The following is a 15,610-nucleotide window of genomic DNA, read 5'->3' on the forward strand; positions in this document are numbered from 1 at the left end:
TATTATTGCCTCTAGGGCATATTTCCTTCAGATATACCCATACCTACTCAAATCATCTGTGAAGGTCAGAAAATAACAATACCCGCCGCGTGCCTCAACACTCATCGGACCGCATACATCGGTATGTATTATTTCCAATAAGTCATTAGCTCGTTACGGAGTTTTAGTCATCTTGCCCATGAGGCATGGTTCACAAGTATCAAATGATTCATAATCAAGTGATTCCAAAAGTCCATCTGCATGGAGTTTCTTCATGTGCTTTACACCAAGATCGTGCCAAATCAAGAACACGAGAGAGAGACCAAACACATAGTTACTCATACATACCCCCAACCCCGAGGGTGAACGACTCCCTCCTTGTCATGGAGACCGCCTGGATGATGAAGATGGCCTCCGGTGATGATTTGCCCCTCCGATAGGGTGCCAGAACAGGGTCCCGATTGAGTTTTCGTGGATACAGAGGCTTGCGGCGACGAAACTTCTCATCTAGGGTTTTTTAGGGGTTTGGATATTTATAGAAAATTTTAGCGTCGGTTTCACGTTAAGGGGTCCATGAGGCAGCGACAAGCTCGAGGAGCGCGCCCTAGGGGGGTGGGCGCACCCCCAGGCTTGTCGTGCCTTCGTGGCTCTTCTGGCCTTTTCTTGAAGCTTCAGGGGTCTCTTTTTGTCCATAAAAATCACCGCAAATTTTCTGCCCATTCCGAGTACTTTTATCTCTGCACAAAAAATGACACGACGGTAGTTCTGCTGAAAACAACGTCAGTCCGGATTAGTTTTAATCAAATCATACTAAAACCATATAAAATTGTTGTAAACATGGCCTGAATACTTCATAAATTATAGATACGTTAGAGATGTATCAACATCCCAAGCTTAATTCCTACTCGTCCTCGAGTAGATAAATGATAAAAGAAATAATTTATGAAATGTGAATGCTAGCAAGTGCACAAGTTTGATCAATGATAGTTCCAAACATTTTTTCTAGCATCATTATATATCATAAAACAGTAGCTTATCTCATAAAACTTCTCATGATCAGTAGCAAGCTATTCACAAGTTAAAGTATAGACCATAAAGTTTCTTGAAAACTAACAAACTATGTTTTCAGTCATCAAACAATTGCAATTCATCTTATTTTCAGGAAGAGTCTATTTAAGAACTTTGATTTAGCAAATTTCACATACTCAATATAGTCTTCCATGATTGCTCACTCAAAGCACATTTTTAGAACAAATAGCATCCATCGAACACAGAGAAAGATAGGGGCTTAATGTTTCGCCTCCCAACTTATTTATCATATAGATAGTTGTCAACAATAATAATTCATGATCAAATATATTTGAATGACCATATGTGCTTGGATTTTCCCCACCACATGGTACTTGCCAACTAGAGAATTTTTGAGGTTGAAATGAGAAGAAATATTATCGACTCTTGCATAAAAGTAAATATATAAAAATAAAAGATAGTCCCTTCGTAGAGGAAAGAAGAGGTTGCCATGCACTTTTTTATTTTTGGATGTGCAAGCCTTAATGCAAAGAAACGTCACGTTATATTGCCCTTTATGATAGCAACCTTTATTATTCAGCCCGTCTTTTTTATTTTTTTACCATCACAAGCTCATACAATGTTTATTTCCCCTTATAATAAAATCTCATACATATTTAGGAGCAATTTTTATTGCTTTTTGCACCGATGAGAACTTACTTGAAGGAAGTGTGTCTCAATGGTGTGTTTAGTATCATCGATGTGCGTGTGGAGGTGTGTCTCTGGGGTATCCGTCATTGGTGGATTTGCTCGGATCTAGTCGTAGTTCGTCTATGTTCGTGTGTCTTCAGGTTGGATCCTTTCGATCTACGCTATTCTTTAATGGCGGCGGATGCTGTTATGTTGTGTTGGTCCTATAAAATCTTAGCACGACGAATTCACAACTGTCTAATATAATAAGTTTTGCCCGGCTTCAGCGAGGGAGGGACGACGACGGGCGCGCCTTCGGCTCGCTTCAGTACTTGTAGTCGTCGCTAGGTGGTCTATAAATCTGGATGTAATTTTTATTATTTCGGCTGTTTGCTGTACTGCCATTTTTATTCTTGAAGATGAATAGATTGAAAGTTTTGCAAAAAATGTGATAATATCTATTTTATTGTCATGGTTATAGAGGGAATTTATAGGTTTTTTTTTATTTGAACGGGTGAGTGAGTAGTTTTGCGATATCACAATAGTCGAAAGACCGTTTCGCAAAATCCGCAAAATCCCCAATCAGCTGAAACCCTAGCCGCGAGCCGCATCTAATTTGAGCCCGGTTCCACCAGCGACGTCTCGCCGGAGACGCCGCTGACACCTCGACGGAACCGACGCCTTCCACCGCCTACGCGGACCTTACCGTCGCGCAATCCAGGGTTCGATGGCCGCGTCGTCTCCGGCCTCCAGCGGCAAGGCGGCGAGCGACTCCTCCGCTCCTCCTCCGGCCCCTTCCCCCGTGGTATCCAATGGCAATGGAACGCCGCAGAAGCCGCCCCCCGTCGCCGGATTCGACATGCCCAAGCCCAACCTCCGCGGCCTCAACAAACCTAAGTGCATCCAGTGCGGCAACGTCGCCCGCTCCCGGTAAGGGGACCAGGACTTCTCAAGCTTCTTAGGCAGGATTTGTTTCTCGCGCTGGTGCTTATCTCTGTATCTGTCTGGGTTCGTGAAATTTGTGCATTGGTTGGCTTTTCAGGTGCCCGTTCCAGTGTTGCAAGAGCTGCTGCTACAAAGCTCAGAACCCTTGCCACATTCATGGTATGCCTAATAATGCCACTAACGCTGCTGCTGATAATAGATTTTATCTTCAATGATAAGTTGCATTTTTTTTTGTTAGCCACACCGGAGCAGTTTTTTTCGCGAATACACAAAGATTTGCATACCATTTCATTGAGGGGGTGGGGGTGGGGGGAGAGAGAGGTTCAACACATAACCAAATATGCCACATGCACATGAGCATTGAGTATATGTGACACGGGGGGCAGCCCTAACGGCCACAAGGCGAGGAAATGGCTACGTCTCGGGGATTATGTTAACCAAAGCAGTGACTCCAGCGCGAGCCCACGAACAAGCCTCGTCTCTGGTGATCTGAGTTAGACAGGTGAGTGTGGGTTGTTCGGCGTTGCACGTCTTCCTCAGCCACCACGCGATGAGGATGATGACCAGTTAGCTGCTTTCCAAGTATATGCACCGTCAGTAATTTAGCCCAGCGTGCCTGCAAAATTTCCCAATGGCGACCTCCTTTTGGTTTTCGGGTGTGTTTGGTTTGAGCCCCAACTAGCCCAACTAAAATTTTGGCATGACAAAAAATTTGGTAAGTTGTTGTTTGGATTATAGCCATTATACCTGCCAAGATTTTGGCAAAATTGCTAGGCATCCATTTGGGGTTCGCATAAGTTTGGCAACTTGGATTGATTAGTGCTTGGTTTTAAAAAGTGAGGCACATAAAGGATTATAGGTCCAGCCGGCCAAGTCCATGGCATTAAAAGCGCAAGTAGGAAATAAATCACATCAATTAGGAGGGGAGGAGGCCTCCGAAGCTGTGAAGCATGCAGCCAATACACGTGTTGTTAAAATTGGGCATGCACGGCATGGAGCGAGTCTCACGCAAAAGAACTGCAGTTAATTATAGGAGAAAGGTTCAATACATGACAACCAAATACTCCACGTGCACATGAGCATTGAGCATATATGACATGGGGAGCAGCGCTAATGGCCACAAGGCGAGGAAATGGCTACCTCACGGGATCATGTTAACCAAAGCAGTGGCTCCAGCGCGAGCCCATGAACAAGCCTCGTGTGAGTGTGGGTTGTTCGGCGTTGCACGTGTTTCACAGCCACCACTCGGTGAGGATGACGAGCAGTTAGCTGCTTTCCAAGTATATGCACAGTCACTAATTTAGCCCAGCCTGCCTGGAATAATTTCCCAATGGCGACCTCCTTTTGGTTTTCGGGTGTGTTTGGTTTGAGCCCCAACCAGCCCAACCAAAAATTTGGTAAGTTGTTTTTTGGATTATAGCCATTGTACCTGCCAAGATTTGGCAAAATTGCTAGGCACCCATTTGGAGTTAGCATAAATTTGGCAACTTGGGTTGATTAGTGTTTGGTTTTAAAAAGTGAGGCACATAAAGGATTATAGGGTCAGCCGGCCAAGTCCACGGCATGAAAGCGCAAGTAGGAAACAAATCACATCAATTAAGAGGGGAGGAGGCCTCCGAAGCATGCAGCCAATACACGTGTTGGTAAAATTGGGCATGCACGGAATGGAGCAAGTCTCATGCAAAAGAACTGCAGTTAATTATAGGAGAAAGGTTCAATACATGACAACCATATATTCCACGTGCACATGAGCATTGAGCATATGTGACACGGGGAGCAGCACTAATGGTCACAAGGCGAGGAAATGGCTACGTCTCGGGGATCATGTTAACCAAAGCAGTGGCTCCAGCGCGAGCCCGCGAACAAGCCTCGTCTCTGGTGATCTGAGTTAGACAAGTGAGTGTGGGTTGTTTGGCGTTGCACGTCTTCCACATCCACCACACGGTGAGGATGATGAGCAGTTAGCAGATTTCCAAGTATATGCATTGCCACTAATTTAGCCCAGCCTGCCTGGAATAATTTCCCAATGGCGACCTCCTTTTGGTTTTCGGGTGTGTTCGGTTTGAGCCCCAACCAGCCCAACCAAAAATTTGGTAAGTTGTTGTTTAGATTATAGCCATTGTACCTGCCAAGATTTTGGCAAAATTGCTAGGCATCCATTTGGAGTTAGGATAAGTTTGGCAACTTGGATTGATTAGTGCTTGGTTTTAAAAAAGTGAGGCGCATAAATGATTATAGGGTCAGCCGGCCAAGTCCACGGCATTGAAAGCGCAAGTAGGAAACAAATTACATCAATTAAGAGGGGAGGAGCCTCCGAAGCTGCGAAGCATGCAGCCAATACACGTGTTGTTAAAATTGGGCATGCACGGCATGGAGCGAGTCTCATGCAAAGAAGCTGCAGTTAATTATAGGAGGAAACAGCCAAGCAATTTAATCAGGTAAGATGCGCGTGAGCGCGTGGCGCTTTGGATTCAGTTAGCTTTAATTTAGCAGGATAATCTGCCTGCCTTTTTAACAGCACCAAACGTATTCACACTCGCCGGCTTTTCGCAAGCTTTTTCCGTGCCCTCTGTGCACCAACAATTGGCGAAAATAGCACGGGGACGTCCAGGGAGCGATGGGCGAGCCAAAGTTTTGGCCTCAGGCCACACGGCAGCCAAATCATACGGGAAAGCTATTTTTTTGGTGTGATCAGTATAGGTTGTAAACCAAACACACCCTTAGCCTCTCTCGTCATTTAGCCACACCTGTTTGATGGTCATAGTTCAGGTTTTGTTCGGATGCTTAGCTAATATGCAGCTTATGACTGTATCTTAGCTGGGCTAGCTGCTTCTTCACCATTTAGCCTCCCTTGTTTGATGGTCATAGTTCACAATTTGTGTGGTTCAGTAGCCAAGTCAACTCGCTCTATCTTAGCTAGGCTAGCTAGCCATTATTAGCCAATTCATTTTAACCGGGGATGATGTTTTGTTATTTTACACTTGATGGCAATGGGCAACTTCCGAGTGTCCATTTGTTTGGTCAAAAACTGAGGTTATGTTTGAGTCTCTCTCAAACTTGGTAGGAAAGGCATTTGGTATCAATATCATAATAGAAGTCTCACTTTGCTCAGGTTACTGATCTGGCCTTGCATTAGTATATAGTGGAACCAGAACAGGAGCAATGCCCTTCTTGATCTAATGAAGGATAGAGGAAGAGGAGGGTTAAGATGAAAAAAGATAAGTCCTGAGGCTCTTGCATGAATCTTACTAGAAAGGTGCGATTGTATTGGAGAGAAGGTGCTAATAGAGATGGAGAGTGAATGATCTTCCCCCATTCTATAGATAAAAAAGTTGTTGTCGGCGTTCTGGGAACGGGGGTTCCCAGACTTGCTTGCCTGCAGCCTGCGGCGTGGCTCAAAGGGGGGCCTAGCACGGTCCATCTTCACCAACACAAACCCAAGACCCTCACGAGGGGCCAAGCCTCGCGGGGCGGACGACGCGGAGCTTCCTCAGGCACGACCTCGTCAGGCTGGCTCACGAGGAGGCGAAGAGATCAAGGCGAGGTACCTCATGAGGTGCCCGTGACGCAAGCCATGACGACTCAGGGCGCCAGGCGGGTGCCAGCCCGCGCAGCGTCCTCCTTTCCTCTTTGGTGCAAAGGAGGCAAGCGCAGCCGCGGAGTACCGAGGCATCAGGTAAAGGTTGCCATTTCGGTGCAACGAGACCAAAACCAGAAGGACTACGAGACGGAGGTCATCGTGGAGCCCAAGACGGCGTCATCACTAGAGCTTTGCGCAGGCGAAGACTACTTTTGTCAGGATAGCTGGTACTTGCTGTCCCCCTTCAAATTACCCCGCCAATGTTGGCTCCCTTTCCGCTCGATATTTGGGAAGAAGATAAATAGGACCAGCCACCCACAAAGAAAAGGGCTCTAGAGAGAGAGGGGGTTCGGTCGATTGGCTAGAGAGAGAGAGAGAGAAAAAGGTGACTGAACTCTTCCGAGCAGTTCATCGCCCTAACCAAGAATAGACCCTCGCGAGGCTGTTCTTTCTTGTATTGTTCATCATCATCAGCCTAAGAGGCAATCCACCACACCACACACTGGAGTAGGATATTACACCACAACGGTGGCCCGAACCAGTATAAACCCTGCGTCTCTCGTGTTGTTCTTTTCTTAGTTTTAGATCCTAGCATGGCGGAGGGGTGCAGGTAGGTAGGAGGCGAAATCTCCGCGCGCACCCCAGTGTTCGAACCTCAAGGGTTTGCCGGAACCCGAAATCCGACATTTGGCGCGCCAGGTAGGGGTGTGCCAGAATTCGTCTTCCACCACTTCGTGCCTCGTCATGTCGTCATCACCATGCTCGGTGACCAGGAGGGCAACCTAGACCCATGGGCGGCATGGCCCGCCCGCGCAGAGCCGCTCGCCTCGGGCGACCCCGTGCCCCAGGCAGCTTGCGGTCCGCAGGGCGCTGCGGGCCACGGGCGACGCGGACAGGCTTCGACAGCTCTCACACCGCGGCAGGCGCGGTCGGCAGCAAGGGCCTCCAATCACGCTGCGACAACGACACCGTACACCCGCCGGGAGCAAGCGAACTCGAGGGCCGCGCTCACAGTGGCTTGAGAGCTGCTGCAGTGCAAACTGCTGGAGGGCGGCCGCGACGTGCTGCTGGAGCGGGTGGCAGAGCTCCTGGGCTTCGCCGCCTCGGGGCTCACCCCTTCTGCACCCAGCTCCCATCTCCAACTCAGGGCGGCCCGCGCGGGGGTCTCGCACGCGCCCGTGGGCTCCAAGGCTACTCCAACACCAGCGAGGCTGTCAGCACCGGACCGGCGGCGGCGCTGCCCCCGCTCCTGGTCCGCGAAGAAGGACTCGACGCGACCCGCGGCCCCAGTGGACAGCCGCGCTGCCAACCCACGGTAGGCGCGTCAGGCAGGACCGCGTGGCACGCAGAGCACTACGGCGTGGGCTTCGGGATGACAGCGCCAGAGGAGTACGTGCCCCACATGATGGACCAAGGACACCCACACGAGGGCGAACAAGGCTCGCTCCTCAGCCCAAGCTGGGGGGACGAGGCGCCAGAAGCTGAGCCCTTCCAGGAGTCTCAGGACGGTCCCACTGGGCACGCTGGAGGCAACGATTATCGGGTACCACTAATTCTTCAGCAGGCATACGCTAACCATGGATCACAGGAGGTGCAGGTTGCCACAGCGGGCAGCTGCCCTGCTCCCACAGTCTCCTACCCCTCGGGAGGAGGGCGCAGGGGGTTGCAGAAGAGGGGCAGGGATTCGACATCACCACCGCGGTGTTCGGAGCAAGGTGTTCTCAGGAGGTAGGCCCTTCGCTGGGGAGGTGCTCCAAGGCCTGCTCCCGGCGGAGGACTCGTGGTCGTCGGGGGAACCGCTGGCGACCGCTCTACCCCATCGGCGGCGTCCTGGTTTCCGGTCGTCGTTGATGGCACTAGTGTGGCGCAAGGCGGGCCCTCATCTGGCGATATGAAGCAAGGCCAGTACCTGTGAAGAAGGCCCAGTGCCTGTGAAGCTCGCCGCCCCGTGACACTCACGTAATAATGAGTGGGGCTGTACACGCCCCAGAGTCTCATGCGTGCCGGCCTCAGGCCCTGGGGCTCCCTCCCATGCCCAGTGGCAGCACTTAGCTCCGCGCTGGTGAGAAGACGTCCAAGACTAGACTAGGTGCCGGACGCGGCCTTTTGTTTGCTTTCGTTGCTCTTCCCCTTGGTTGTCGCTTTCCCCGGCTGAATTCAAGTTGGATTTGAATTTGAAATTTGCGTATGTTTGGGAAAGGGGTGCTTAGTCTCGTTCGAGCAATTTCTTGCGTTTTGGTTACCACTTCGCTTCAGCCGCCTCCCCTCGCGAGCCCCTCACGAGCCGGGTCAGGCCTAGCTTGCGCGCAGCCCAGACTGCCGCCGCCGCGTCCTCTCAGGAGGATGTTTTACTGCAGATCCTATGGATTCAATTAGGGGACAATCAGGAAATCACAACCCCCGCTGGCTGTCTCAGGGCCAACACGGAACAAAGGTAAACTAGCCGACCAGCGCGTCGCTTAAGCCAGCCACTTGGCGCGGGCGCATGGGCGATGTAGCTTCTACTGATACGATAAACATAAGTTTTACATGAGGGGCTCCCCTTCCAAAATGCTCTCACAGCTATCAGGTCAAAACCTGAGTTCTATTCATGCAGGGTAAGGAAGCAGAAACGATGCACAATCAGTCGGATGGATCCCCCAATGCGTCCTCAGGAGCACCACCAGAATCGTTGCTGGCGTCGCTGAACTCGCCATCGCTGTCCGCGTTGCCGTCAACGGCGTCAGAGCCGTCCATCACGCCGCCCTCGTCAGCCGCCACGATCACGTCGTCGTTGTCCGAGGCGAAGGCCCTGACAAGAGCGTCCACATTGTCTTCCACCCAGTGCGCCAGCTCGCCTCGGACGGCCTGGGGGACTGGGGCGATGACGGCGTCAAAATCAAAGTAGGGATCCATGTTCCAGAGGTGGCTGAAGACGCGAGAAAAGGCGTGCCTGAGCAGGGCGCGGCTCCTCTCCTCCACCAACCTGTCAGCCCTGGTCGACCGCGTCACCACGTCAGTGAAGAACTGAAGATTGCCAGCATAGTTGACTGCGTGTGGCTCGCTGACGGCCTCCTTGCAGATGTTGCCCACTGCCGCATTGGCTCTCTCTCGGAGCATGGTGAGCATGGGTCCGTGTTCGTGCTCCAGGATCCGCCGCTGACGTATCTCGTCCGCATTCTGGCGTGCGACGGCCTCAGCCTCCACTCGCTGGCGAAGAAGGAGCACCTCGGTCTGGGAAGTGGTTAACTCACCTTGCGCCACCTCAAGGGCGGCCCGGGAAGCATCGGCCCGCCGCGTCACCTCCTCCAGCTTGGCCCTCAAGGCAGCAGTCCTGCCTTCAGCTTCGGTCCGGATCAACCCCAGCTTCTCTTCGAACTCGTGCTCGAGGTTCAAATGCGCCATCGCCACTCGACGTCCGACCTTCTCCAGGACGCGGGCTTCCTGTGCAGCAACATCATCCTCCGCCTGCGTCATCAAGCGCTCCCTCGTCTCCAGACGCTCGTACTCGCGGGTACGTTCGGCGGCTTCCAGCGTCAGCGCCTCCTCACGCTTCTGGAGCTCTGCTGAGTCGCCAGAGGCCACTTTCATCGACGCGAGGGCTGCCTCGCGCAGCTCCACCTGCTCCTCCAGCGAGTGGCATCAGGCCAGAAGCTCCCGAGCCTGCTCCTCCGCAGCCGTTCGCTGCCGGTCAGCTTCCCGAGCCTCCTCAGCGGCCCAAGACCGGGCCTCCCGAAAGGCCACCAACGACGCCTTGGTCTCTGCTTCATCAAGATCACGCTGACGGCGCGCAAGGGCGATGGCGCCCTCCAGCTCACGCCTCTCTGCAGCTAGGCGCAGGCCCTCGGCCTCAAGGCGCGCGTCTTTATCAGCAAGCTCCTCACCAAGCAGGCTCATTGCGTCAGTCGCCCTTCTAAGGAATCCTTGGCGGAGAGCGCGACGCTTCCGAACGCGCTCGAACACGTCTTCCACACCATCAACTGCCCCAAGCAAGCGCCGGGGGCCGCGAGTCAGCACTCCCCCTCCGGGCTGGGGGCTGGGGGCTGGCACCCTCGCGACGGCCGGGCACGCCGCGTCAGAAGCCTGGCCTGGAGCCAGCCCGTCCTCAGGAGAAGAGCGCAGGAAGCGCCTCGGCCAATCGCAGTCCACGACCAGGTGAGAAGCCCACGACAGGCTGGCTATGCCACGAGAAGGCCCGCGAAGGATCGCGAGGTGCGCGGGGCCACGATACGCCTCGGGATGGTTCGCCTCGTCAGTCGCCCTCACCACAAGGGCTCCACTGCTTGGAGCACTTGAGGACGGTGGAGGGGGCGAAGTCAAGAGGGACGGCTCCTCAGCCGTCTCCGCAAGCTCGGCTGGAAGGGGCCTGCGGAGCAAGAGTCAGTAAGAGCAACAGAAGGATCGGGGGCTGGGAAAGGAGAAGACTTACTCATCAGTGGTGAAGTACTTCCTACGCTTCAGCAGGCGACAAGGGTAATCGTCGCCCAGGGTCTCTCTTCTCTTTCGGAGAGCCTCGAAGTTCACGCGGAAGCGGCCCAAGAGTTGGGCGCATGGATCAACCTGCGACGAAGACGGAGCGTCAAGGCGATCTGCGGCAGGGACGCCTGTCTGCTGTGCGCTGCCAATCACCTCCCCAAGAGACGCAGCTGGAGCCTCAGGGGCCCCAGTCGCAGGCATTGAGGGCAGCTGCTCGTCATCCTCAGCCTCAGCGGCACGGGCCCCAAGAGTTGCTTCCTCATGAGCCTCGCCCGGCGCTGTCACTGCGCCGGGAGCCCCCTCGGCCTCTGGCGCCTCGTGCCTTCCTGCTCCGCCACTCGAGGACGAGTCGCCTTGGCCGACTGGAAGGGCAGTCACCACCACTGGGTTCTCGCGAGGCCCCTGAAGGCCGGCGGGGCGCAGCCCCCACTCATCAAAGACGGGCATCTGCTTCACAAAGTCGCCCCTGCTGCAGAGGTACAGCAAGGCCCCTCCCTGTCGGACGCTGCCTGGGTTGGGGTCCCTAGCCAGGGTCAAGAGCGCCGTCCTCAGCACCTCAGGAGCCAGGTCCTCTTCCTGGAGCCTCATACGATCCTCGCGCCCACGGAAGGCCCACATCCGGCGAGAGTGGCGTTGAAGAGGAGCAACGCGGCATAGCAGGAACTCCTTCACCACCTTGGGCGCTGTCACGCCAAGCGACCTCAAGAGCGCGAAGCGGCGCCAGACGAAGACGAGCCGAGGGCTCTCGAGCGTCTCCTGGCCCCAGCCCGAATTGGGAACAGCAGGTGAGGTCGGCTCCGATAGCAGGGGGCTGGGCACCCCTGCGTCCACATACAGCCACCGCTCGCGGAACCCAACCGCGGGCAGGGGGAGCTTGAAGTAAATCCCAGAGGCCGCCGTCTCAGGCGCGGCAGCGAAGCTCACGCAAGCCCAGCATTGGGCAGGGTCGACAAGATGCAACGAGAAGAAGTGGCGCAGCAAGGCAACTGAAGGAGGGATGCTCACCATAGCTTCGCAAACAAAGGCGAAGATCGAAAGGAGGGTGATGGATTCAGGACCCAGATGCATCATGTGGATCTGATAGTGGGAAAGCACGACGTTGAAGAAATCAGAAAAGGGAGGAACCAGACCCGCCCACAGGGCGTCGGCAAGATACGAGACCTCGGTGGCTGTCCTGTCGATGGAGAAGTGGGACGCGGGCCAGGCCGTCGTCCTCCCGCATTCATTGAAGATGGTGGCCAGAGCCAAGCTGACCTTGCCCAAGCCCTCGGCGGGGGCCGCCGACGGCAGCGGGTAAGGCAGAGACACGGGTTTCTTCCCTCTCCCCTTCTTCGTCGGAGCCATGGCGATGGGAAGGGGGGAGGAAGGTTCGAGATCAGGTTGAAAACAGAAACCGGAGTTCGAGCGGAGGAAGGACAGAGGGCACTCAAGCAGCAGAAAAGGGAACAACTGTGTACAACTACGGGTCCGCCTAGCATGGCGCAAGATAAGGAGGGCGTGGGGGAACAGTGCCGCCCACGTCCAGTCAACCGCCACGCGGTGCCCAAGGCCGCAGGCTGTTAGGGCCCGCGGCGCTTCGCTCTTGCCCTTCCGCCTCCCTGCACGGCCAAGTCCGGGCGCGCCTTGGGCCCGGGGGCTACTGTCGGCGTTCTGAGAACGGGGGTCCCCAGACTTGCCTGCCTGCGGCCTGCGGCGTGGCTCAAAGGGGGGCCCAGCACGACCCATCTTCACCAACACAAACCCAAGACCCTCGCGAGGGGCCAAGCCTCGCGGGGCGGACGACGCGGAACTTCCTCAGGCACGGCCTCGTCAGGCTGGCTCACGAGGAGGCGGAGAGATCAAGGCGGGGTACCTCACGAGGTGCCCGTGACGCAAGCCATGACGACTCAGGGCGCCAGGCGGGTGCCAGCCCGCGCAGCGTCCTTCTTTCCTCTTTGGTGCAAAGGGGGCAAGCGCAGCCGCGGAGTACCGAGGCATCAGGCAAAGGTTGCCATTTCGGTGCAACGAGACCAAGACCAGGAGGACTACGAGACGGAGGTCATCGTGGAGCCCAAGACGGCGTCATCACCAGAGCTTTGCGCAGGCGAAGACTACTTTTGTCAGGATAGCTGATACTTGCTGTCCCCCTTCAAATTAGCCCGCCAATGTTGGCTCCCTTCCCGCTCGATATTTGGGAAGAGAACCAGGGCCTCTATAAATAGGACCAGCCACCCACAAAGAAAAGGGCTCTAGAGAGAGAGGGGGTTCGGTCGATTGGCTAGAGAGAGAGAGAAAGGTGACTGAACTCCTCCGAGCAGTTCATCGCCCTAGCCAAGAACAGACCCTCGCGAGGCTGTTCTTTCTTGTATTGTTCATCATCATCAGCCCAAGAGGCAATCCATCACACCACACTGGAGTAGGGTATTACACCACAACGGTGGCCCGAACCAGTATAAACCCTGTGTCTCGTGTTGTTCTTTCCTTAGTTTTAGATCCTAGCATGGCGGAGGGGTGCAGGTAGGTAGGAGGCGAAATCTCCGCGCGCACCTCAATGTTCGAACCTCAAGGGTCTGCCGGAACCCGAAATCCGACAATTGTAGCCAAGAGTGCATCAGCAAGTTTTTTACAGTTTCAAAGGCCTAGTCTAATCAGCCAAGCCTATAAGAGATCTTTGCTTTAGGCCTTGAGAATTTAGGATCAGAACGCTCCCTCATTTTTCATGGCAGGCTTACTAGTTATTAAGGTAGAACACTTGCTTATGTCTCTCGGTATTTTATTTATGATACTATTTAAATCTGCCTCTCTTCATTTATCTTAGTTTCTATTCCCTCTGTAAACTAAAATAAGACGTTTTAGATCATTAGTGATCTAATATAAGACATTTTAGTTTACAGAGGGAGTACATCCTTTTACATTGTTTTGGTGCAGCATCATGTCTGCATTAAATATATTACTACCTCCGTTCCTAAATATATGATGTTTTGGCAGTTAGGAACTGAGGTAATAGTAGTTTATCTTTAAACTCTTTATTTTGGACAAATGGCACTAATCTTTTCTTGCTCCACTTATTACTGCAGTTCTCAAACAGAACAACACATTGCCAGAGAAGACACCACCAGCTCCTATCCCTTTGTCAGACCAACCATCAACCAATTCACCTTTAACCGGGTAATCTTCAGAAACCCCACTAGTAAAAATTCATCTTTATGCAAGAAAGGGTCCTTATTTCCAATGCTTGCTTGTCATTTCTTGTAGTTCTTCGTCGAGGCTGTCTTCCCTACAAAAGCTTCCCCATCATTTTCTGAATTCAATCCGAACAAGAAAGTCCCTTGCCAAGAAGGTTGTTGGCTGTTCCACCCTGTTTGATTATTTAGAGTAGTTTTATACTCCCGTGGTTAATAACTTGCAGTACTTGTGTTGTAGGACATTGCAAGCATTAACAAGTGGAGGTTTATGAAGCTAAAGGAACATATGCAAGGAGATATTGATATTGAAAATGAAGCATATGATAGGTACACACAGAATATTGGATTGCTGGAGGAAACATTCTATCTCAAAGAAGATTCTTCTGGTGAACATGAAACTGAAGCAACTTCCTCAGAAGAAATGATGGAAATAATGGTCTCTGAGGCAAAGGTGAGGTTAAAATCTGATGGTGCAAATGCAGCTGGCTTTAAAGAGAGGATTGCCACTGTCTTGGACCAGAAGCTGAAGAAACTGCAAGAGAAGAACAGTGCCTACGAGGATGACAACTCCTCTGACCAAAATCTAGATGACCATACAAAGCCGGTGAAGTGGAACATAAAACAGCAAACAGTGAGAAACGCGAAAACAAACGAGCTGCTTGGTAAGTTGACAAAAGCACAGAGTGAGGATGATTTGAAGCCTTGCCTCAATATCATCGCACAGCTGTTTGGGAAGGAGATTGCTTCCTCCTCCATGGGCACATCAAACAAGTCAAGCGACCAAGAATCAACCCCCGCAGTTGCGCCCACTTATTCATTTCCAAAGCTCACAACTAGGCTGGAGGTAGACGAGAACATGATGTCTAAGATCAACGAGTTATCTTCTTTGAGTCAGGTTGTTCAGCTGTAATCTGGGACCTGGACTGGTCCTATGCCTCCAAACCCCAGAGGCATGTCGTGAATACAAAATGTGGACTGGTTTCTTGCTGTCTGATAACGTCAAAACGTAAGCAGTACTGTTTATCTAGTCTTTCCGTACTGTCTTGAATAATGTGACGAACTGTTTCCAACGAAGTAAAAAAACACCATGGGAGCAATGGAGTTTTTTTTTAACTTGTGGCACACTTTATTCAAATCAAAGCATGGTTACATCATTAACAAGTTCAGCTAGGATAAACTGCGGAGGGTCATCATCCCATAAAATTACACGAATTTGAATCATATGAATTCCTAAGTAACTTATGTGTCACTTGTTTGTCTCCCTTGGACAATGACCGGGCTGTCCTCTGATACATATAAGGAGGATAAGAGGGGACCCGCTGTAGATGATCCAAGGGACCGAGCTAATTCTGTGCGCCAAGTGAAAACACATTCAGAGCAATGAAGTATTTGTTTTTTCTTGTCTCTAGAAACTAAGCTACATCAAAAGGGAATAATCGTGATTTAAAAAGAGAGGGAAGAATCGTATTTTTTCTGTTTTTCTAATCCACAAATATGTTGAGCACGTTGAAGATTTATACTTGTTTCTTGAAGTCAATGTGGTAAATCTAAATGATGATATATTCAACCCTTAAGGCTTTGTTTGGTAGAAGTGGACTGGGAAGGTTTGGAGAGGAGGGGATTTCAGAGGATTGGGTGAATTCCTTCCTTCCACTCAATCCCCTCAAAACCCCCAAACCCCTCCAGCCACAATTCTCTCCATATGAAAAACTTGTTTGGCAGGTGAGATATTCAGATAAGATAGTGCAAACGTCTAAAAATGCAATCTTTCCCAGTAAAACAACATCAT

At 52.1% G+C, this 15,610-nt stretch overlaps 1 protein-coding gene across 1 annotated transcript; it reads left to right on the plus strand.

Moving 5' to 3' along the window:
* The first annotated feature begins 2,245 nt into the window (after window positions 1-2,245).
* On the plus strand, window positions 2,246-14,934 carry LOC119329205. The gene is made up of 5 exons (XM_037602210.1): window positions 2,246-2,607; window positions 2,720-2,781; window positions 13,714-13,804; window positions 13,892-13,976; window positions 14,060-14,934. Exons 1-5 carry the CDS (start codon window positions 2,405-2,407, stop codon window positions 14,729-14,731), a joined length of 1,113 nt encoding a protein of 370 aa, XP_037458107.1. The 5' UTR covers window positions 2,246-2,404; the 3' UTR covers window positions 14,732-14,934.
* The last annotated feature ends 676 nt before the right edge of the window (window positions 14,935-15,610 follow it).

This window comes from Triticum dicoccoides, chromosome 7A (genome assembly GCF_002162155.2).
Source record: "Triticum dicoccoides isolate Atlit2015 ecotype Zavitan chromosome 7A, WEW_v2.0, whole genome shotgun sequence".
NCBI lineage: Eukaryota > Viridiplantae > Streptophyta > Magnoliopsida > Poales > Poaceae > Triticum > Triticum dicoccoides.